General features: G+C 50.3%; 1 protein-coding gene across 2 annotated transcripts in view; it reads right to left on the reverse strand.

Annotated features, from left to right (window-relative positions):
• BCAS4 (breast carcinoma amplified sequence 4) overlaps positions 1–22,552 on the reverse strand; it is an 89,755-nt gene that overhangs the window by 42,403 nt on the left and 24,800 nt on the right. For both annotated transcript variants that reach the window (XM_025399711.1, XM_025399710.1), the window contains exons 2-3: positions 22,064–22,135; positions 9,814–9,915 (exon numbers count right to left, since the gene is read on the reverse strand). In XM_025399711.1, the coding sequence (XP_025255496.1) occupies positions 9,814–9,915; positions 22,064–22,135 (174 nt within the window). The remainder of the gene's footprint in view (positions 1–9,813; positions 9,916–22,063; positions 22,136–22,552) is intronic.

The raw sequence follows: 22,552 nt of genomic DNA on the forward strand, positions 1-22,552 counted from the left end.
TCCCTAGGCCGGTGGGGACTCCAGGCCTTTCATCACTACGACCAGCCTCCCTCCAACAGGGCTCCCCACAATGTGGCAGGGCCTGCTTCGCTGGAGGGACACCTGCAGAAACCCTGACAACGGTCACAACTCCCGCTGGTGGCCTCTTGCCTTCTCCCCATAGGGACGCTGTTCTTAGCCTCCATTTTACAGGGGAGGGAAATCAAGGCTCAGAGAGGCTGGGTCACCTGCTCAAAGTCACGAAGCCAGGAAGTGCCAGGGGCCGGGGGGGCGGCAGGTTCTCAGGGCACATTCATCAGATTTCAAAGCCTTTTTTGTTCAAAGTTGATTTTATAGAAATAGCCCAAATGCTTATTTATTTGTACTTTTCATCTATGTTAAGGACACACAAACGCTCATTTTAATAGTGGATGTGCTGTATATTCGAACTCAGAAGCCACCAAGGGCCTAGCAGGAAACAAGCAGGTAAAGGGGGCCTAATGGGAAGCAGGGTCAACCAGAAAGCTAAGTCCAGGCCCACAGGAACCACTCAGCTCCAGGCCTCAAGTGCAGAGCTGCCAGTTTCAAGAATAAAGGGCACAGTGGCTCACACCTGTAATCTCAGCACTTTGGGAGGCTAAGGTGGGTAGATCACCTGAGGTCAGGAGTTCAAGACCAGCCTTGAGATCTGGAGTTTGAGATGCCTGGCTAATTTTTCAATTTTTTTGTAGAGATACGGTTTTACCACGTTGCCTAGGCTGGTCTTAAATTCCTGGCCTCAAGTGACCCTCCCTGGCTTCAGCTTCCCAAAGTATTGAGATTACAGGCATAAGGTACCATGCCCAGCCAGAATTCTTTTTTTTTTGTTTATTTTAATTTAATTTATTTTTTTGAGACGGAGTTTCACTCTTGTCACCCAGGCTGGAGTGCAATGGCGTGATCTCAGCTCACTGCAACCTCCACCTTCCAGGTTCAAGTGATTCTCCTGTCTCAGTCTCCCAAGTAGTTGGGATTACAGGCACCTGCCACCATGCCCAGCTACTTTTTATATTTTTAGCAGCCTGTCGCCCAGGCTGGAGTGCAATAGCATGATCTTGGCTCGCTGCAACCTCTGCCTCCAGATTCAAGCAATTCTCCTGCCTCAGCCTCCCAAGTAGCTGGGATTACAGGTGAGCACCACCATGTCCAGCTAATTTTGTATTTTTAGTAGAGACAGGGTTTCTCCATGTTGGTCAGGCTGATCTCAAACTCCAGATCTCAGGTGATTCGCCCACCTCGGCCTTCCAAAGTTCTGGGATTACAGGTGTGAGCCACTGCACCCCGTCTTACGTTGTATTTTTAATAAAGATGGCGTTTCACCATGTTGGCCAGGCTGGTCTCGAACTCCTGACCCCAGGTGTTTTGCCTGACTCAGCCTCCTAAAGTGCTGGGATTACAGGCGTGAGCCACTGCGCTCAGTCTGTCTTTCAGGCTTCCATCTAACTGTCCCTGAGCACCTGATGTCATACAGCCCCGGCAGGTACTCTAGAGCCACCCAGATTCCTGGTCTTCACAGCCCTCATTGCCCTCTGAAATTCTTATCTATTCACGGTCCACGCCTTTAGGATGTGGGTTCTAAAAGAGAAGCTGCTGAGTCAGCACTGCTCACAGGCCAAGACCAGAGCCTGGTCCAGGAGACAGGGCCCATATGGATGGTGGATGCATAAATGCACACGTGCATGAATGAATGAGTGAATGAGTGAGTGTATCCTTAGCAAAACGACACTGAGTGAACCCAAGATGGAGGCTTCTCTTGTGCTGCTGCCGCCCTGGGGCTCTGGCTGCAGCAGGGCTGAAAGGCTGAATCAGCCACGTCGTGTGTGTGTGTGTGTGTGTGTGTATGTGCAGATGTGTGCATGTATGTGTGTGTGTGTATAGAGGTGGGTGGCTGGGAAATGGGCCAGGAAGCATCTGACAAGGGCTCCAGCCTCAGAGGCCTGGCTCAGCCCGCACATATGGTTGTAAAACTCAGAAGAAAGTCCCGACTCCCCTTCCTCCAGCCGATTCCAATTTTATGCTCCCTGCGTTAATACCAATCTGGTGGAGAGTGTGAGGCGAAGCTGAGGAATGTGCGCTCGCGACGTCTGAACTGTCTCCAAAATGCCTGCCAGGGAGGCCAGCCCGGCCAAGCCACAGCCAGAGAGGCGGAAACCTGGGCCAGGGCAGCCCCGACTCTGGGGAGAGGAGACGCACATGTCCACCCACACAGCCAGGCTGTGGTGGCTGCAGGTGAGCGAGAGGGCTCACCGCTAATCTTAGCCACCCTGAGGGCTGGGTGCAGGGAGCACAATTGATTTCTGCATATTTTCCTCTTCAATAAAGACACGCTACTTTTATAATCAGTTGAGAGGGAGGGAAGGAGGAAAGCCTCATTGTTTAAAAATATATTGGCAAGTATTGAGGAATTTGAACACTTTCGTCCCCCCTGGACACAGGGGTCTTGCCATGTTGCCCAGGCTGATCTCGAACTCCTAGGCTCAAGTGATCCTCCCACTTCGGCCTCCCAAAGTGCTGGGATTACAGGCCGAGCCACTATGCCTGGAGAATTTGAACATTTCCACCAAAGAGTTCCCAGCTTCAGAGCATGATTCCTGTACAGAAAGGTGTGTTGACATCCAGCAGGGGGGAACATAAACTTTGCAACCCCAGTTCTACCACTTCCCACCTGTGTGAACTCAGGAGCGTCACTTCTCATCTCTGTGCCTCAGCGGCTTTTTCTGTAAAATGAGACTAATAGCAGGACCTTGCTCCTGGGGTTGCTGTGGAGTTGAAGTGAGTTCTTATGTATAAAGCACTCATAGTGCCTCGCCTGTAGTAGGTACTCAAAAATATTAGTTTTTGTTGGCTGGGCAAAGTGGCTCATGCCTGTAATCTTGGCACTTTGAGAGGCCAAAGTGGGCAGACTGCTTGACCCAGGAGTTCAAGATGAGCCTGAGCAACACGGCAAAACTCCATCTCTACAGAAAATACAAAAAATTGTGGCAGGGCGCAGTGGCTCACGCCTGTAATCCCAGCACTTTGGGAGGCTGAGGCGGGCGGATCACAAGGTCAGGAGATCGAGACCACAGTGAAACTCCGTCTCTACTAAAAAAGTACAAAAAATTAGCCGGGCACGGTGGCAGGTGCCTGTAATCCAAGCTACTCGGGAGGCTGAGGCAGGAGAATGTCGTGAACCTGGGAGGCGGAGCTTGCAGTGAGCCGAGACTGTGCCACTGCACTCCAGCCTGGGCGACTGAGCAAGACTCCGTCTCAAAAAAAAAAAAAAAAAAATTAGCTGGGTGTGGTGGTGCACGCCTATAGTCCCAAGCTATTTGGGAGGCTGAGGTGGGAGGATCGGTTGAGGCCAGGAAGCGTGACTGCACCACTGCACTCCAGCCTGGATGACAGAGCGAGAACTTGTCTCAAAAAAAAAACAAAGTTAGTTTTTATTAATACAACTGATAAAGGGTCAAGTTCTGGCCTAAGAGGTCACCTAGTGGTTTCCAAGCTCTCACCTGGCAGGTCACACTGATTCTGAGGGCAGGGTGGACTTGCAGTCTGTGGAAGCCACTGACACTCTAGTTACCCCAGGACCTCCCCCTGGCAGGGCAGAGCAGTCATTGTTCCATCCTGGACAGATTCTCCCTCTCTCAGCCTTGTGGACCACTACAACCACCATAATAGTTTGTCCTTGCGGAGCATCTGTAAGATGGCAGGTGCTGGTCTCGTTTAATCCTCACAATGACTCTGAGGGGTGGACGGCACATTCCCTTCCAGGAGATGGGGGTCTTCCTTGCCACTGACTCCAAAGGGGCAGATCAGAGCCCCAGCTCTCTAGTTCTGGAGTCCACCTGCCCCATACAATGTCAGGTTCTCAGCAGGTCCCTCAGTTTTATTGTTTGATGGCACACACTTGAGCTAATAGGAAATACATCATCAGCTGGGCACGATGGTTCACGCCTGTAATCCCAGCACTTTGGGAGGCTGAGGCGGGCAGATCATGAGGTCAGGAGTTCGGGACCAGCCTGACCAACATGGTGAAACCCCATCTCTACTAAAACTACAAAAATTAGCTGTGCGGGGTGGCATACGCCTGTAGTCCCAGCTACTTGGGAGGCTGAGGCAGGAAAATCACTTGAACCCGGGAGGCAGAGGTTGCAGTGAGCTGAGATCGTGCCATTGCACTCCAGCTTGGGTGACAGAGCGAGACTCTGTCTCCAAAAAAAAAAAAAAAAAAGGAAAAGAAATACATCATCTCCCACTTGACCTTAAAAATCCACAGCCCTCTTGGAACTTCCCTTAGGACTCCCCCCTTTTAACGGAGCATCAGTTACAGAGAAATCTCTCTCTACTCTAAAGAAAGCAGATGTGCAGGGGTGTTGACAGGAGGTGAGTGCCACTCAGCCTCAATGTTGGTGAGACTCTAGGGCAGAGCGTGGTCTGTGACAGCCGGGAGATTCACGCCCCACGGTGGTGACAGTTGCTTCTCAGCTGTTCCCAGAAAGGAATGGGGAGAGCTTGGGGTTGGTCTTCTAACACCTGGTCCCTCAGCAGTTCTGGCTCCTGTTGGCATCTGAGTTTGCAATCTCCATCTAAATCTTATAGTAGGCCAGGCGCGGTGGCTCATGACTGTAATACCAGCACTTTAGGAGGCTGAGGCGGGCGGATCACGAGGTCAGGAGATCGAGACCATCCAACATGGTGAAACCGCGTCCCTACTAAAAATACAAAAAATTAGCTGGGCGTGGTGGCGGGCACCTGTAGTCCCAGCTACTCGGGAGGCTGAGGCAGAAGAATTGCTTGAACCCAGGAGGCAGAGGTTGCAGTGAGCTGAGATTGCACCACTGCACTCCAGCCTGGCGACACAGAGAGACTCCGTCTCAAAAAAAAAAAAAAAAATTGTAGTAGTTGCGTGGGTGGAAGTTCAAAATGGTGTAGTCACTTTGGAAAATTGTTTGAAACTTCCTAAAACGAGTGGAGTTCAAAATGTTGTAGTCACTTCGGAAAATTGTTTGAAACTTCCTAAAATGAGTTTCCATAGCTCTCCTAAAAAGACCTGCCAATAATTCCACTCCTAGGTATCTACCCAAAAGAAATGAAAACATATGTCACACAAAAACTTGTACGCAAACGTTCATAGCAGCATTATTCACAACAGCCGTAAAGTGGAAAGCACCCGACTGTGCACCAGCTAGTGCATGGACAAATGAAGTACGGTCCAGCCATATACCAAAAGGTGATTCAACCACAGAAGGAATGAGGTCCTGGCACATGCTACAACATAGATGAACCCTGAAACCTTTATGGCAAGTGAAAGTAGCCAAGCCCAAAAGGCCATATATGGTATGATTCCATTAGCACGAAATGTCCAGCATAGGCAAATCCAGAGACAGAAAGTAGAAGAGTGGTTGCCAGAGTCGGGGGCTGGGGAATGGTTGCCAGTAGGCATGAGGTACCTTTTGGGAAAATGTTCTGGAATGAGATAGTGCTTATTGTTGTATCACCTGGTAAATATACCCCACACCTCCAAATGGTATACTTTAAGAATAATCGGCTGGGCATGGTGGCTCACGCCTGTAATCCCAGCACTTTGGGAGGCCAAGGCGGGTAGATCACTTGAGGTCAGGAGTTCGAGACTAGCCTGGTCAACATGGTGAAACCCCATCTCTACTAAAAATACAAAAATTAGCCAGGTGTGGTGGGCATTCCTGTAATCCCAGCTACTCAGGAGGCTGAGGCAGAAGAATCACTCAAATCCGGGAGGCAGAGGTTGCAGTGAGCCAAGATCCCACCACTGCACTCCAGCCTGGGCAACAGAGCGAGACTCCGTCTCAAAAAAAAAAAAAAAAGAAGAAGTTCGAGACCAGCCTGGGCAGCAACTTAGTGAGCCTCAGTCTCTACAATGAATGAATGAATGAATGAACGAATGAATGAATGAATGAAAAAAAGAATAATCAATGTCAACTTTCCTGTTGGTGGGGAGTGGGGGTTACAGCAGCTGCAATCCCTCTGATGGGTCCTGTCATTCTAAGGACAGGGTCCAAACTCCAGGCCTTGGCCCTACCCTGTGGGCTACATCCCTCTCTCTAGTCTCATCCCTGACCTTGAGCTCCTCCCGGGCCCCAGGTGTCTGAGAAGCTGCCTTTTCCCGCCCCTGGACCTTTCTTTGCACAAGCTGCTCCCTCCCCAGGTTTTCTGCACCCAATCTCAGGCCTTAGGGTCCAGGTCACACACTTGGGAAGCCCCCTCTGTTCCAGCTCTGGCCAGGACCCCTTGGTGTGTGCTCTTGAGGCCGACCCGCCCCACCCAGCCTGCTTCCCTGTCTAATGCTCCTCCAGGACCACCCACAGGGAACCAGACATTTCCCCTGGGTCGTATGCCCAGCACCCATCTCTGAGAAGCCCACCGTGCAGCAAATGTTTGTTGAATACAAGGATTTGGGTGCAAGAACCTCACCGTTTTATGGATTTGGGTGCAAGATTTGGGTGCAAGAACCTCCCATTTTATGGGGAAATGAGGCTGGGAATTTTCTGGGGGTCACACGCTAGGAGACAGCAGCACTAGGACGTGAATCCCGGCTGTGCGGCTCTAGATCAGCGCTTCCAAACAGCAGGGACCTTGCCCCCCGGGGACATTTGGCCACATGTTTGGTTGTCAGGCTGGGGAGTGGGGTTGGAGGAATGCTAATAGTATCTTGGGAGTGGAGGCCAGAGAGGCTGCTAAGCAACTTACAATACCCAGAACAACCCCACAACAGAGAATTTTCCAGGGCAGCAGCACTGGGGCTGAGAAGCCCTGCTCTGGGGTGTGCGTTCCTAACCACTAGGCTGTCCGGACTCTTCAGCGGCTTCCTCCTCCTCAGGATAAAGGCCAAAGTCCTGACCTCCGACGGCAAGGGTTGGACAACCTGGCTGCTGCCGCCAGTTTCTTTGGCCCCACTGGGGTCTGATTCCCCTTTGCCCCCAATACCTGGCCTCCCAAGATCCTTCCAACACCCAAATCTCCTCCCTGCTCAGAGCCAAGATCCCGCCTGGAGCCCCTGCCTGAGCTGCACCCACCTGACACAGTTCCCACAGTTCCTCCACCCACCTAACACAGTTCCTTCCACTCCTTCTCCAGGGTCCTATAGATCCCATGCCTCAGTCGCTGCTTCCCTTCACAGCACTTGCCTAATGAAAGCAAATCCTGGCCAAGTGTGAGCAGCAGAACAATGGCTCCCAAAGATGTCCACATCCTAGTCCCAGGACCTGTGAATATGTCACCTTCCTTGGCAAAAGGGATCCTGCAGGTGTGATTAAGTTAAGGATCTTGGAATAGGAGGTCACTGTGGATCATCCAGGTAGGCCCAACATAATCTCAAGGGTCCTTACAAGAGGGAGGCAGGAGGGCCAGCAACAGAGAGACAGGAAGATGTCACTCCATGGGCTTTGAAGCGGGAGGCAGGGGCCACGAGCTAAGGAATGCAGGCAGTGCTAGAATCTGGAAAAGGCAGGAAAAAAGGCAAGGAAAGGCGAAGATTCTCCCCAGAGCCTCCTGAAGGGGCCAACCTGCCACCACCTTGACTTTAGCCCCATAAAGCACATTTTGGGCTTCTGACTTCCAGAACTATAAGATAATAAATGTGTGTCGTGGACGAGTGCAGTGGCTCATGCCTGTAATCCCAGCACTTTGGGAGGCTGAGGCGGGTAGATCCTTTGAGGTCAGGAGTTCAAGAGCAGCCTAGCCAACATGGCAAAACCTTGTCTCTACTAAAAAAACAAAAATTAGCTGGACGTGGTGGCAGGCGCCTGTAATCCCAGTTACTTGGGAGGCTGAGGCAGGAGAATCACTCGAACCCAGGAGGCAGAGGTTGCAGAGAGCCAAGATCATACCACTGCACTCCAGCTGGGGCTACAGAGTGAGACTCCGTCTCAAAAAAAAAAAAAAAAAAAGGTGTTGTTTTCTTTTCTTCTTCTTTTTTTAAAATTGGGCAGCCTCCTGAGCCAGGGTGGGCTCAGAGAGGCTCCTGTGTGTTGTTTTAAGCCACTAAGTTCATGGTAATTTCTCCCAGGAGCGATAGGAGGCTGATGTGGTAATACCCTGCTGAGGGTCTCTCCTGGCCGGCCCTCAGTCAACGTCAATGGACTGAATGCTCAGAAAGGAACGGTCCTGATAGCTGGGCTGGCCCAGGCCAGGCGAGAACCAAGCTGCAAGTCTTCACATTTTCTTTCCTCTTTCAAACGTGTGGAATAAAATTCAAATGAATCAGCTATTCCAAGGGCAAAGTTTTAATTATATTCCTGCTTCATTCTCTGCTGACAAGAATGTTAATTCTCTGCTAACTCGGTGCTGACAGCCACGCCTGCTCCCTCCCTCTGCAGCTTGGGAGGGGCTCACATTCCCTCTGGCCAGGTGACTATGACACAGCCGCAAGGTCCTCTCAGCCTCCCAGTCCTCTGCTGTGCACGGAGCCAGGGTCCCAAGCCTAGGGCCCCAGGTGGATGAAGAGTGTCTGGACCGGCACATATGAGCTGGAGTCCTGGCTTGATGTAACTAGTAGTGTGACCCCAGAGAAGTGGCTGACCTTGCAAAGCTTATGCTCCTCTTCCAGGAGATGGGGGCAGTGAGAGGACTGACTCTGCAGTGCAGCAAGGAGGAAATGAGATGCCATGCATCTTAGCCAGGCAAGTAAAAGATGGGTGAGCTACGTCAGTGGTAAGGCAAGAGGGCATGGTGAGGACTGTGGAAAACTGGAGAGCCCATGCCCTTCTGAGGAGCAGCAGCCACCAGCTCCATCCATTTTTTTTTTTTTTCAGACAGTCTTGCTCTGTTGCCCAGGCTGGAGTGCAGTGGTGCGATCTTGGCTCACTGCAACCTCTGCCTCCCAGGTTCAAGTGATTCTTGTGCCTCAGCCTCCTCAGTGTGTGCCACCACACGCAGTTGATTTTCATACTTTTAGTAGAGACAGGGTTTCACCAGGTTGGCCAGGGTGGTTTCAAACTCTTGGCCTCCATTGATTCACCCGCCTCAGCCTCCCAAAGTGCTAGGATTACAGGCGTGAGCCACCACGCCCAGCCTCCATCCATTCTTGCAAGAACATTGCAAGAATGCAACCCAGGGCCTGGAAATGTTCTCGCTCTCAATTTGGGTCATCATCACATGATGTCGATATATGTAAAAATTCACTAAATTACATACTTAGATGTGTATACATTATATATTTATGCCTTGAAACATAAACAGATTAAAGTATTTAAGGAAATGTGGGCCCAGGGTTATCAAAGTTTCTGAATTTTCAAAAGCTTAAAATGCAGATTTTTATATAAAGTACCCTGATTTTAAATGTTGGAAACAAATTCTTTTTTTTCTTTTTGAGACAGGATCTTGTTCTATCGCCCAGCCTGGAGTACAGTGGCACAATCAAGGCTCACGGTAGCCACGACCTCCTGGGCTCAAGCCATCCTCCTACCTCAGCCTCCCAAGTAGCTGGGACTAGAGGCATGCACCCACCACACCTGACTAGTTCTGTATTTTTGGTAGAGATGGGGTTTCGCCATGTTGCTGGTCTCAAACTCCTGGGCTCAAGCGATCCTTCCACATTGGCTTCCCAAAATGTTGGGATTACAGGCATGAGCCACTGCACCTGGCCTGGAAACAAATTCTTACTTGTGGTTTTTTTTCAAAATATCACTTGAGTGCAGACCCCCCAACTGCCACCACCAACCCCCTGCATTGGGCATAATGCCTGCATGTTCAAGGCCAGATCGGCGTCTTCCAGGAAAAGGGAAAAGCCAGATCAGGTTCACAGCCTCAGAACCTTTGTTTGCCTAGACGCACCTCTAGCCGGTCCACTTTGGCGTAGATACCACGCATTTCTGTCAGTTTGGCCTTAAGGACTGGGATGTTTTCCTCCAGGATCTGTGACGTATCACTCCTGATCTGCAAGGAACAAAACAGCTCATCAGGCCTTCTGCCCCATCACTGTGTCCTCCTGCCTGCCTCAGAGGTCGGCCAGGGTCTACGCAGACCCCACCGATGGCTGAGGTGCCAGGTGGCATCCTGCACCAGACAGGCCCAAGAACAACCCAGAGCCCCAGGGGAGGACCAACCTCATCGCCTCTGCGGACTCAGACCTACCCAGGTATTATTTACTGAACCACAAATTAATCACTTCCCCGCCAACCACCCAGCAACACCAGTCCCAAACTAAATATCTTCGTTTTCTAAACCACTGAACTGGAGCAAATGGAAAGAATCAGAATCTCTTCTCTAAACCAAAGTCAAAGTCAGTCCAGTTTTCATTGCACTGGAATATTAACAAGTTGATCATTACGATTAATATTCATTAATAATGTTAATGAACACCACAACTCTCATGTATCAGATGCTTCCGACACGCAGGCTTGTCCTAAGTACTTCCTTGCACCATCTCCTTGAGTTATCATTTTCTTCTGCTTGCAAGGGTTCCAGAAGTGAACTGTGTGAAGCCACATATCTTTCCCTTGATCACTGAAATCAGACGCCGATGGTTCCTTTTTCCTTCAGAACCCAAGGACCAAGCCTAACTCTTCTGTGTGTGTGAGAAAGAATGAGAGATTCCATTTTCATGTTATCACATCCTCACTGTGCAAAAAAAAGGCCATATATTCATGGCTCTCAAATTCTGGGGAGCGGCTGGCCGTGGTGGCTCACGCCTGTAATCCCAGAACTTTGGGAGGCTGAGGTAGGTGGATCACCTGAGGTCAGGAGTTCAAGACCAGCCTGGCCAACATGGTGAAACCCTGTCTCTACTAAAAATACAAAAATTAGCCAGGCATAGAGCATACACCTCTAATCTCAGCTACTCGGGAGGCTGAGGCAGGAGAATTGCTTGAACCCTGGAGGCAGAGGTTGCAGTGAGCCAAGATCGAGCCATTGCACTCCAGCCTGGGTGACGGAGCGAAACTCCATCTCAAAAAAGAAAAAAAAAAAAATTCTGGGGAGCAACTGAATCTCCTTGGGGAAGCCTTTCAAACACTGATTCTGATTCCCAGCCTCTCCTAGTTTGAGAATCTGCATTTTCAGCCAACACTCTGAGGCAACGTTGGAATAGGAATCTGGGGACCACTGTTACAGAAACACCAGTGGGCACAGCAGGAGCTGGACTAAGGATTCAGGCTAGTGTTTAAATTTAGCTCTACCCACCATGAGCTCTGTGACCTTAGGCAACTCACTGCACCTCTCTGAGCCGTCCTTTGCTCACTGGGACAGTGGTGCGATGATGATGGTCCTTTCGCTGGGATGCTGAGGATGAGCTGTTTAGCACAGTGCTGGCGTGGAGTGTGGAGGTGGCTTCTGACGTGCTCCCCGGGGTCTCACCCTCCTGGTATCCTCACGCTCAGGTAATCTCCTTCCCTAGATTTTGGGCTAGGCCTAGTGGCTTTAGTTTGTTTGTTTGTTTTTTGAGACTGAGTCTGGCTCTGTTGCCCAGGCTGGAGTGAAGTGGTGCAATCTCAGCTCACTGTAACCTCTGCCTCCCAGGTTCAAGCGATTCTCCTGCCTCAGCCTCCTGAGTAGCTGGGACCACAGGTGCGCACCACCATGCCCGGGTAGTTTTTGTATTTTAGTAGAGACGGGGTTTCACCACGTTGGCCAGGTTGGTCTTGAACTTCTGACCTCAAGTGATCCACTTGCCTCGGTCTCCCAAAGAGCTGGGATTATAGGGGTGAGTCACCACTTCTGGCCCCAAATTTTTATTTAAAAAATTTTTTTTGAAAACTGTAACTGTTTTTCCTCCTCTTTCTGCCTAAGTACATCAGACTTCTCGTGGTTATCATGAAAATCTGCTCCCACCACTGTTCAGACGACATTTCCCCCTTGCCCTGGGTTTCCTGCGACCTTCGCCCCATTGCTCTGTATGTCTAAAACCAAACTCCTCCACGCCTCTCCCCACGCCTAGCCCTCCTCTGGTCACAGCACCGCCATCTCTCTGGGCACCTAGCTCTAGGTGTCTAGTATCCTCAGGGATACTTGTTTTTCATGCCCTGATCCCACAAGGTCAAAGATAAGCCCTGAGAGGGTGGCATGTGGTATCAGGCTGCCCGGCCTAAGCCCCTGGCCCACTGTTCTCCACTATGACACGAGGCTGGTCCCCTATCCTCCCTGGGCCTCGGTTTCCTCATCTCATATTTTGAAAAAAAAAAAGATTTTGCAGGCTGGACACAGTGGCTTACACCTGTAATCCCAGCAATCTGGGAGGCCAAGGCGGGCAGATCACCTGAGGTGAGGAGTTCAAGACAAGCCATAGCCAAAATGGAGAAACCCTGTCTCTACTAAAAATACAAAAGGTAGCTGCGTGTGATGGCGCGTGCCTGTAGTCCCAGCTACTCGGGAGGCTGAGGCAGGAGAATCGCTTGAACCCGGGAAATGGAGGTTGCAGTGAGCCAAGGTGGCGCCACTGCACTCCAGCCTGGGCGACAGTGCAAGACCCTGTCTCTAAAACAAAACTTCAAGTGGGACTCCCATGAGAAATGGCTGATTCTAGGACTGAGCTGAGCCTGGAGCATCTTGTAGCCCAGAAAGCAAGAAAGTATTCCACAAAATAAAAGATGAGATGGGGCTTACCCAAGAGACACAGAAGCCAACCTGCAGAATGAAATGGCCAAAGCTGGGACAAACTGAGCAACAAAAAATTAACATCGCATTAGATCATAGCTCAAAGTACAAAGTAAATGTGCACAAGCCTATTGTGGGAAATGGCAAATTCCACTGGAGAAAGCCGCAGGCACCACCTTACGCAGGTTCACATCCACGATGCCACGTGGGCATCCGGTACCCTCTGATGGGATGTGATAAGACTCCTCCTCCTCTGTGGTGATCGTTCCACAAATTCCTATCTCCAATCTAACCACATGAAAAACGTCACAAAAATCGAGAGACCTTCTGTGAAACACCTGACCAGCATGCCTCGAAACTGCACAAGTGATGAAAAGCGAGGTAAGACTGAAACTGTCACAGGCTGGCAAAGACTAAGGAGATGTGACAATCTCGTGCCATGTGGCACCTTAGACTGGATCCTGGAACAGAAAGAGGACACTCATGGGAAACTGGTGACATCGAAACAAACTGTGGAGTTCAGTGCATAGCAATATACCAATGCTGGTTTCTTCATTTGTTTTTTTTTTGGGGGGGGGGTGTTTCTTTTTGTTTGTTTGTTTGTTTGTTTTATAGGGTCTTGCTTTGTCACTCAGGCTGGAGTGCAGTGGCGCAATCATGGCTTGTTGCAGCCTCGACCTCCTGGGCTCAAACAATTCTCCAGCCTCAATCTCTTGAATAGCTGGGACTACAGCTGTCCACCACCATGCCCAGCTAATTTTTTATCTTTTGTAGAGACAGAGTTTCACTGTGTTGTCCAGGCTGGTCTTGAACACCTGGCCTCAAGCTATCCTCCTGCCTCAATCCAAAGTGTTGGGTTTGCAGGCGTCAGCCATTGTGCCTGGCCCCTTAGTACTGACAAATGTACCATGGTGACGTGAGATGTTAACAGTGGGGGCCAGGAACGCAAGACCAGCCTGGACAACATAGCGAGGCACCATCTCCATTAAAAAATTAAACATTTTTAAAAATTTAGGGTTAAGATGGCAACTCTCTGAACAATCTTTGCAACTTTTCTGTAAATATAAACTATTCAAAAATAAAAAATACATAAATGTAGTTTTAAAAAATCAAGGAATTAGCTCTGAATCTACAGCTTCTCTTAAGTCAGCAGCTTTGGCAATGATGGGCCTGAGTCTCCCCAGGCAGCAAAGGCCGAGGCTGCTCCCTCCAGATGGGCCTGAGTGCTGGGGTTTTCACAGTCATCACCCCTCCCCATTGTCTCACCCCAGCTCCACGCTCTGCCTGGCTCCAGCATTTGTTACCAGTGACAGGGAAAAGTCCTCAGTCTCCTCCCTTTCTTCCCCAAGGCCGGATTTCTAGAGAGAAGCTCATTCCTCAACAAGGCTAAACTTGGAGAAAATCACCCTGATGTAGCAAAGAGCAGATAATTAATTCCAGGGCAAGGTCAGAACACGGGGCAGCAAACCTGAATCGTATCTTTCTGTTAATTTCTAAAGAAACAAACTGGGGGAGGGGTGAGAATGAGCTTGGGGGTATGGGCTGGGACTGGCAACCTACAGGAGACAAAGGGGCAGACAGGAGATTCAGGGACCACCCTCGCCCCCTAAATCCGAAAGAACTGGGAATAGTTTTTTTTTTTTCCTTATTTTTATTTGTTTATTTTTTATTTTTTCTTTTTTTTTGAGACGCCCAGGCTGGAGTGCAGTGGCGCCATCTCTGCTCACTGCAACCTCTGCACCCAGATTCAAGTGATTCTCCTGCCTCAGCCTCCCGAGTAGCTGGGATTACAGGCACCTGCCACCACGCCTGGCTAATTTTTATATTTTTAGTAGAGACAGGGTTTCACCATGTTGGCCAGACTGGTCTTGAACTCCTAACCTCAAGTAATCCACCCACTTTGGCTTCCCAAAGTGCTGGAATTACAGGCGTGAGCCACGGCGCCCGGCCTCTTATTTTATTTTTAGAGAAATCCCTTCTCTGATGCAGCTTCTCCAATGGCTGAAACCGAAGGCAACAGGGAACTGCTTATACCTGCCCAGAGGTTTACCCAGAGGTAGTTACTCAGAATGAGGGGCCAGGGAGGGCAATCCCAGGGGCTGAAAGACCCCAACCCTTACTCTTGGTTCCACCCTGGGCTGGGAACCATAAAAGAAACTTTAGGGCCAGGTGCAGGGGCTCACACCTGTAATCCCAATTCTTTGGGAGGCTGAGGTGAGAGGATCCCTTGAGGCCAGGAGTTCAAGACCAGTCTGGGCAACATAGTGAGGCACCATCTCTATTTAAAAAATTAAACATTTATTAAAGGAAAAAACAGAACTGTAGGGTTAACGTAGGTCCAGTCTAGAGGGGCATGATACCAACAGAGCACACTCCATGACCTCTGACTGTGTGCTGGGAACGGGCCCCGGGAGGCAAGAAATATTTCTTCTTCAACCTTATTTTATGGGAGATAAAACTGAGGCTCAGAGAAACTAAATGAGCCGGCCCAAGGTCACAAAGCCAGAAAGTGGGAGAGGGAGGATTCCAATCCAGATGGGCCTGAGGCCACCCTTCCTAACACCAGAGGTCTACAGATGTCGTTCCATCGGGCCAAGGCAGTGTCAGCCCAATCATGCCTAAAAAAAGTAAAACCAAACCAGATGCCAAGATGTCAAAGTCAGGATATTTCCCTTAGAAACCCAGATCTCTGGCTTCTTGTGAAAAATCAGAAGACCTGGCCACACTGAGCCCATGTTCCACATGGCAACAATCAGCTGGAGCTGAGTGACAGCTGCCACTTTTGTTAACCCCAGTCCCCTTCACTCCCTACAGTCCCCCCAACATGGAATACATGGCTACCCAGAGGAGCACTTTCTTCTTATGGAAGAGTCAAAAGAAAAGTGGCATATTTTTCACCTCCAACTCACTTCTCATCACATTACAGGTGTTTACATTTGCGCACCTTGGGGTACGCTCTGAGAAGAGCAAAGAGATTTCAGTGAAGAAGCCTCCATGCTCTGGAGCCTCTGCCAGGACAAACACCCAACCAGGTAGGCTAGCCTGGGGGTCCCGGACCCTTCCCCCAACTCTCCTCCCACCTCTCCAGAGCTGGTCTCCAGAGCCCAGAAGTCTGGGCAGCAGGTGCTGAGGTCATCACAGAGCGAAGTCATCTGTCCAGAATGATTCAGGGCCCCTAGGAAGGAGAGCCAAACGCACTGGACCCGAGAACGCGCACCCACGCCAAATGTAACTGCTGGGCCAAGGCCAACAGGAAATGTTCTCCATTTATGTGAGCGAAGTAAGAGTCTGCTCCTTGGCAGAAGGTGGGCCCAAGGCCACTGGAGTTTCAGAGGGACCGGACAAGCTACCCAAACCCCACAGGGCACTGAGCTGAAAGGCTTTACAAATCCAGCCTTACTCTGAATAACTTCCTCAGCGTCATGCCCCTCTGCTGCTTTGGTAATAACGATGATGGCATTAGTAGCTACCATTTATTAGTCATTTAATAAATAGCAGGTACTGCGCTCAGCAATGATCTTTAACTGGGTGTAAGCGACACAAAGGAAAGGGCACAGCTTATAAGTGGAACAGCTTGAGGAATCCACACATATGTTTACATCTGTGTAACCACCACCCAGACTAAAATATAGAATATTTCCTCACCCCGTAAGGCCTCCTGCAGGCCATGACTACCCTCCCCAGACCAACCACTACCGGACTTAGACCACCCAGAGATTAGTTCTGCCTATTGCTGAACTTCAGACTAGTGGAATCACACAGAATGTATTCTTGTGTTAAGCTTTTCTTTTTAAATTTATTATTATGATTTAAAAATAAAGATGGGGTTTCCCTATGTTGCCCAGGCTGGTCTCAAACTCCTGAGCTCAAGCAGCCCTTCCAGTCTGTCCTCCCAGAGAGCTGGAATTACAGGTGTGAGCCATCATGCCTGGCCATGACTTCTTTTGCTCCATATCACATGTGTGAGATCATCTCTGTTGCTGTGTATAGCAGCCAATTCTTTTTCATTGCTGTGTAGTATTCCAATATATGCATAAACAACAGTTGCTTTACTCATTCTACTGCAGATGGACATTTGGGTTGTTTACAGTTTGGAGTATCATGAATAAGGCTTCTTTTTTTTTGGCGGGGGGGATGGAGTCTCACTCTGTCACCTAGGCTGGAGTGCAGTGGCGCGATCTCAGCTCATCGCAACTTCCGCCTCCCGGGTTCAAGTGATTCTCCTGCCTCAGCTTCCCGAGTAGCTGGGACTATAGGTGCATGCCACTGCACCTGATTAATTTTTATATTTTTAGTAGAGACGGGGTTTCGCCATGTTGGCCAGGCTAGTCTTGAACTCCTGACCTCAGGAGATCCACCTGCCTCAGCCTCCCAAAGTGCTGGGATTACAGGCATGAGCTACCACGCCCGGTGAATAAGGCTTCTATGAACATTTGTGTGTGAATCTTTGTGTGGTTTGGGCACTTGTTTTCATTCCTTATTGGTAATGACAAGGGCTAGAATTGCTGGGATGTAGGTTAAGCACATGTTCATCTTTGTAAGAGGCTGGGTGCAGTGGCTCACGCCTGTAATCCCAGCACTTTGGGAGGCTGAGGTGGGCGGATCACTTGAGGTCAGGAGTTCGAGATCAGCCTGGCCAACATGGTGAAACCCCATCTCTACTAAAAATACAAAAATTAGCCAGGCGTGGTGGTGGGCACCTGTAATTCCAGCTACTCAGGCACAAGAATCGCTTGAACCAGGAGGCGGAGGTTGCAATGAGCTGAGATAGCGCCACTGCACTACAGCCTGGGTAACAGAGTGAGACTGTGTCTCCAAAAAAACAAAACAAAACAAAAAAACCTGTAAGAAACTGCCAGGCTGTTTTCCAAAGTGGCTGTGGGTTTTTTTGCATTTCTACCAGCAATGTATCAGAGCTTCGTTGCTCTACATCCTTGCCAACACTTGGTATTTTGGTGGTTTTTAAGATCTAGCCATTCTAGTGGGTGTAAAGCACACATCTCTGCCTCATCTATCCCTTACAGTAACTCTTTGGAGATGGAAACTATTTGTAGTGGATTAAGGATGGCCACAAACTCCTTAATTCCTTCCATGAAGGGGTTAGAATCCAGGTTCTCTCCCCTGATTCTGGCTGGGCTGTGTAACTGCTTTGACCAATAAACTACAACAGAAGTGACACTGTGTCACTTTTCACACTCAGGCCTCAAGACATGTGGCAGCTTCCCTCCTGCCCACTGGACTGCTTGCTCTGGGGAGGTCAAACAGCCATGCTACGAGGAAGCCCACGCCAGCCACATGGAGAGCGTGCACGAGGCAAGTTACACCAACCAGCCCCAGCCAGCCCAGCCCAGGTATCAGACAAGTGATGAAGGAGCCAGCTTCGACTCAAATGAGCTGAGTCCTCTGTGCCCTGCTCCAACCCACAGAATAAATGGGTGGTTGTTCTACATCACGAAATTTTCGGGTAGTTTGACACAGCAACAGACAATCAGAACCATTATCTTCATTTTATGGAGGAAAAAATAAAGGTTCAGAGAGGTAATGTGACGTGTCCATGGCCCCACAGTGGGAGGAATCAGAACGTGAAGTGCCAACAATTGGCATTATATCAAATGTCAAAAGAGGTCCCAGAACAAAGGGGTGAATTTCAGTGACAGGGAGTGATCAGGACAGGCTAGTGGAAGAACTAATAGAGCAGACAGGAAGCTGGACTTTGATTTCTTTTTTTTTTTTTTGAGACGGAGTCTCGCTCTGTCGCCCGGGCTGGAGTGCAGTGGCCGGATCTCAGCTCACTGCAAGCTCCGCCTCCCGGGTTTACGCCATTCTCCTGCCTCAGCCTCCCAAGTAACTGGAACTACAGGCGCCTGCCATCTCGCCCGGCTAGTTTTTTGTATGTTTTAGTAGAGACAGGTTTCACCGTGTTCGCCAGGATGGTCTCGATCTTCTGACCTCGTGATCCACCCGTCTCGGCCTCCCAAAGTGCTGGGATTACAGGCTTGAGCCACCGCGCCCAGACTTTGATTTCTAACAGCCCAATTTTATCAGAAAGGAAGTGGCTTCTCTCTAAACCGTGCAGCCCAGGGCCTGCCTTCTCTCGGACGTGTAAATTGATCAAACAGTGTTTCTGAAGACCGAGGCAGGGACCTGGGGGGACAGTGGTCCATGGTGTGACATCACCTGCCCCTAGAGGACCCTACTCGCCCCTAGAGGACCCTACTCATCCCTAGCTTGGATTTCAAAGCAGCTCTTAAAGAGAAAAAGAGGCCCCAAGCTAGGGCTGATCACTGGACACCTCTCTCTGCAGTCAGGTGGTCCCACAGCACACAGCAAACATACCAGGTAAGCCAAGCGTGAACCTCTAGGGGCCAAGAGGATTTCTAGAATATAAATGGCATCGGCACAGAGTGCCCATGCAGGGGCTGTAAGCTCAAACACCCCCAGGGGTCCCAAAAGCGTCACATATTTGCAGAACTGGCTGGGCACATCCTGTCAACACAGACACATGGGAAGAGACTGCTTCCCAACGGATGCATATTCTCTTCCATTTCTTGGAACACGGGATCCTCTTGGTCTGGCTTTATTTTCCCACTTTCAGTAGGGTCAAAAGAACACAGAAACATCATCTATCAAAAATACACAAGCACGTGGCGGCTGTGGAGTCAGGAAGGCTCCCTGGGAGCAGCCGGCACTGCAGCAAGCTGGAAAGCACATTCGCTGCCCACAGCAGGCGGTCGCTTGCTTGCCACGTGACATGGTGGCCGATGCTTGCTAGGTAGGAATGAGTACCCCAGGAGGGCCAGATCTTTGCTTTTCTGAGAGAAGCCAGAACTCCAGATTTTTCACATGAAATTCTAAAAATGTCACAAGCTAATGCCTTTTTCCCCCCCGCCCCAGAAACATCAAATTATCTGCAGGCAGGATTGGAGCTGTGGGTCATCTGTGTGTGGCCGCAGGATTAAATCTTTCCACGAAGCATCTCCAGGCTTCGAGTGAGGAGGACCTGCCCGATGCTGCCTGCAATCTTGAGTCTCCTGGCAACACAGACACACACTTCCCACCACAGGAAGCTGCGATGGTTTTTCAGGGCTGGGCCACATGGGTCTCTCTCCACCTGTCCACACGGACTCCTGCCCCCAGCCCTCTTTAGGCTGATGCTGGGTCTCCTTGCACAGAGTGCCCACGTGGATGACGGGATGGGATTTGAGAACAAAGGTATCCCTGGAGCATCCATCCACACCATCCTCCCAACCTGCCTTCCCTGCCCGCAGCCACGATCCTCCACCCGGTGCCCAGCCACACCACATGCCTGGCCTCCCCACCTTTGCACAGGCTGGTCCCTCTGCCTGAATGCCCTCCTTCCCAATCTGTTGAATTCTTTGTTTCTCCTTCCAGTCCCAGATTCATTACCACCTGTTCTACAAAGCCTTCCCAACTTCCTAGGCAGGACTTAACACCCTGGCTCTGGAATCCCTTCACACCTTGACCTTACCTTCACGACAGCACTGTAGCATAGGATGGCACCAACTGGTACCCAAATCAGCCTCCCCACATACACTGGGGATTGGTGGGGATGGAGATGGACTGAACTGTCTCTGCCTACTCAAGCTTATCACGGAGCCCATTCCTGAGAAAGTGCCCAATACAGCCAGGCGTGGTGGCTCACGCCTATAATCAATCCCAGCACTTTGGGAGGCTGAGGCGGGAGGATCGCTTGAGGCTAGGAGTTCGAGACCAGCCTGATCAACATGGTAAAACCCCATCTCTACTAAAAAATACAAAAATTAGCCGGGCATGGTGGCGCATGTTTGTAATCCCAGCTACTCGGGAGGCTGAGGCAGGAGAATCACTTGAACCCGGGAGGCAGAGGTTGCAGTGAGCTGAGATCGCATCATTGCACTCCAGCCTGGGGGACAGAGCGAGACTCTGTCTCGAAAGGAAGGAAGGAAGAAAGGAAAGGAGGGAGGGAGGGAGGGAGGGAAAGACAGACAGAAAGAGAGAGAGAGAGAGAGAGAGAGAGAGAGCCCAATGCATGGTGGTAAAGAAAGGACAATCCAGGCTATTAAAAGCCTGTCTTATTACTTGGCTCCCACCTGGACCCACATCTGAACATAAAACTTGACTCAAGAGAAGAAACCACATAGTTCCTCTTGGGATTTCCGCTGTGACCCTAGAAGTTGGGCTGAGGTCTGCTGAATATATAGGGATGACTCAGTGCCTGCTGTCTAGGGTGGCTTTGTGCCAGGCACAAAGGAAGGTGTTCAATGAACACCTGGGGCTGCTGTTACTGTTACTCCCTTGGGTTCTCACAAACACTCTCAGGGTCCGGACACAGTGCTTCTCAGGGACACAAACGCATACCACTGGGCCCGGGTGGGCAGGCTTCCTCCATTCTGGGGAGACACAGGGCCTGGTCACAACATGGAGCACTTTGGGCCTCCAGGCAGACACCTCAAGCCCAGGTTACTGGTTTGCCTCTAACAAGCTTGGGAGCTTCTAGAAAATTCTATCAATGCTCCTGGGGGCTCCTCACCTGGCTGGCAGCAATCCTGGGAACACTGGGATCTAGAAACAATTTTTCTTTTCTCTTTCTCTCTTTTTTTTTATTTTTGAGACACAATCTTGATCTATCACCCAGGCTAGAGTGCAGTGGTACAATCTCAGCTCACTGCAACCTCCATCTTTTGGGTTCAAGCGATTCTCCTGCCTCAGCCTCCTGAGTAGCTGAGATTACAGATGCCTGCAACCACACCAGCTAATTTTTGTATTTTTGGTAGAGCCAGGGTTTCACCATGTTGGTCAGGCTGGTCTTGAACTCCTGACCTCAGGTGATCTGCCCGCCTCGGCCTCCCAAAGTGCTGGGATTACAGGTGTGAGCCACTGCACCCAGCCTCTAGAGGCAATTTCTAGAGACTCTGGCTTGGGAGGCCTTGTCTTCTGGGCCATTGTTTTCCATCTTCCGCCTCAATCAGGCTGGGAGATTTGGGCCAACCAGGCAGAGTAGGAGGTAAAAGCAGAGAGAACAGAAAGATTCAGGAAGGAACTCAATGCCCAACTCCACCGCGGGCTGTGGCCCGGGCAAGAGGCTCCTCCTAGGCCTCACAGGCCTGAAGCCATTTCCTGGCTGTCTCCATGTTTGCACAGGGGACGGTGCAGAGCTGAGGAAAGTTAAATATAGTCTAGTGTCCCCGCTGAACGGCTCCCTGCATCGGTGCCCGAGAGTGCCACCTTGTGGTCCACTCCTGGCTCCTCTGCGGAATAAAAACCATCTCGGGGGAAGGACGAGATCAAGATGGCCGCCTCAGGAAGCACTTGGGGTTGAGAGAGAGAGAGAGAGAGAAGGGAGTGTTTGCACGTGGTTTTCCTCTCAGCGCTGGCTGCTGCCCCATTCCTTCTGGTTGCTAACTCACCACCAAAATGGCTTCCCCAGAAAACTCCAGCAAGGGCCCGAAGTCTGGCCTGGGCCTAAATCCACGCCTCCCAGGAAGCCACTCACCAGGTCAGCCAGGCTGCAAAACTCTTCCAGCCTGAGGAGCATGCCCTCGATGGTCTCCTCCACCTCCTTCGCCTGAAAAAGAGACGACATCCTGGAGATTAGCAAGTGGTTTCCAGGGAGACAAACACCCTTCATTTTTTTTTTTTTTTTTTTTTAAAGCAAACTAAGTCTTAGGATTATGTGCCCAGTTCCTGCTCGACCCCCTTCCACTGCCTCCTTTGAAAGAGCAATAAACGGGCAGCAGTCCTGGCACCCATCACAGAGGACTGGTTAAAGCCACCACGGCCTCTCCATTCTACACAGCTTTCAAAAGAGACAAGATCAACAAATACAGGAAATAAGCTACACTTACCCTCCACATTGTACAGATGAGGCTCAGAGAGATGGGGTAGCCTACTCAAGATCACAAGGTTAACAAACAGCGCGGGGCAAGAATCCTAATCCAGATGGAGTCCGCAGCCTCACAGCCTGCTCTAATAAACACAGTGG

The sequence above is a fragment of the Theropithecus gelada genome, chromosome 10 (assembly GCF_003255815.1).
Source record: "Theropithecus gelada isolate Dixy chromosome 10, Tgel_1.0, whole genome shotgun sequence".
Lineage (NCBI taxonomy): Eukaryota > Metazoa > Chordata > Mammalia > Primates > Cercopithecidae > Theropithecus > Theropithecus gelada.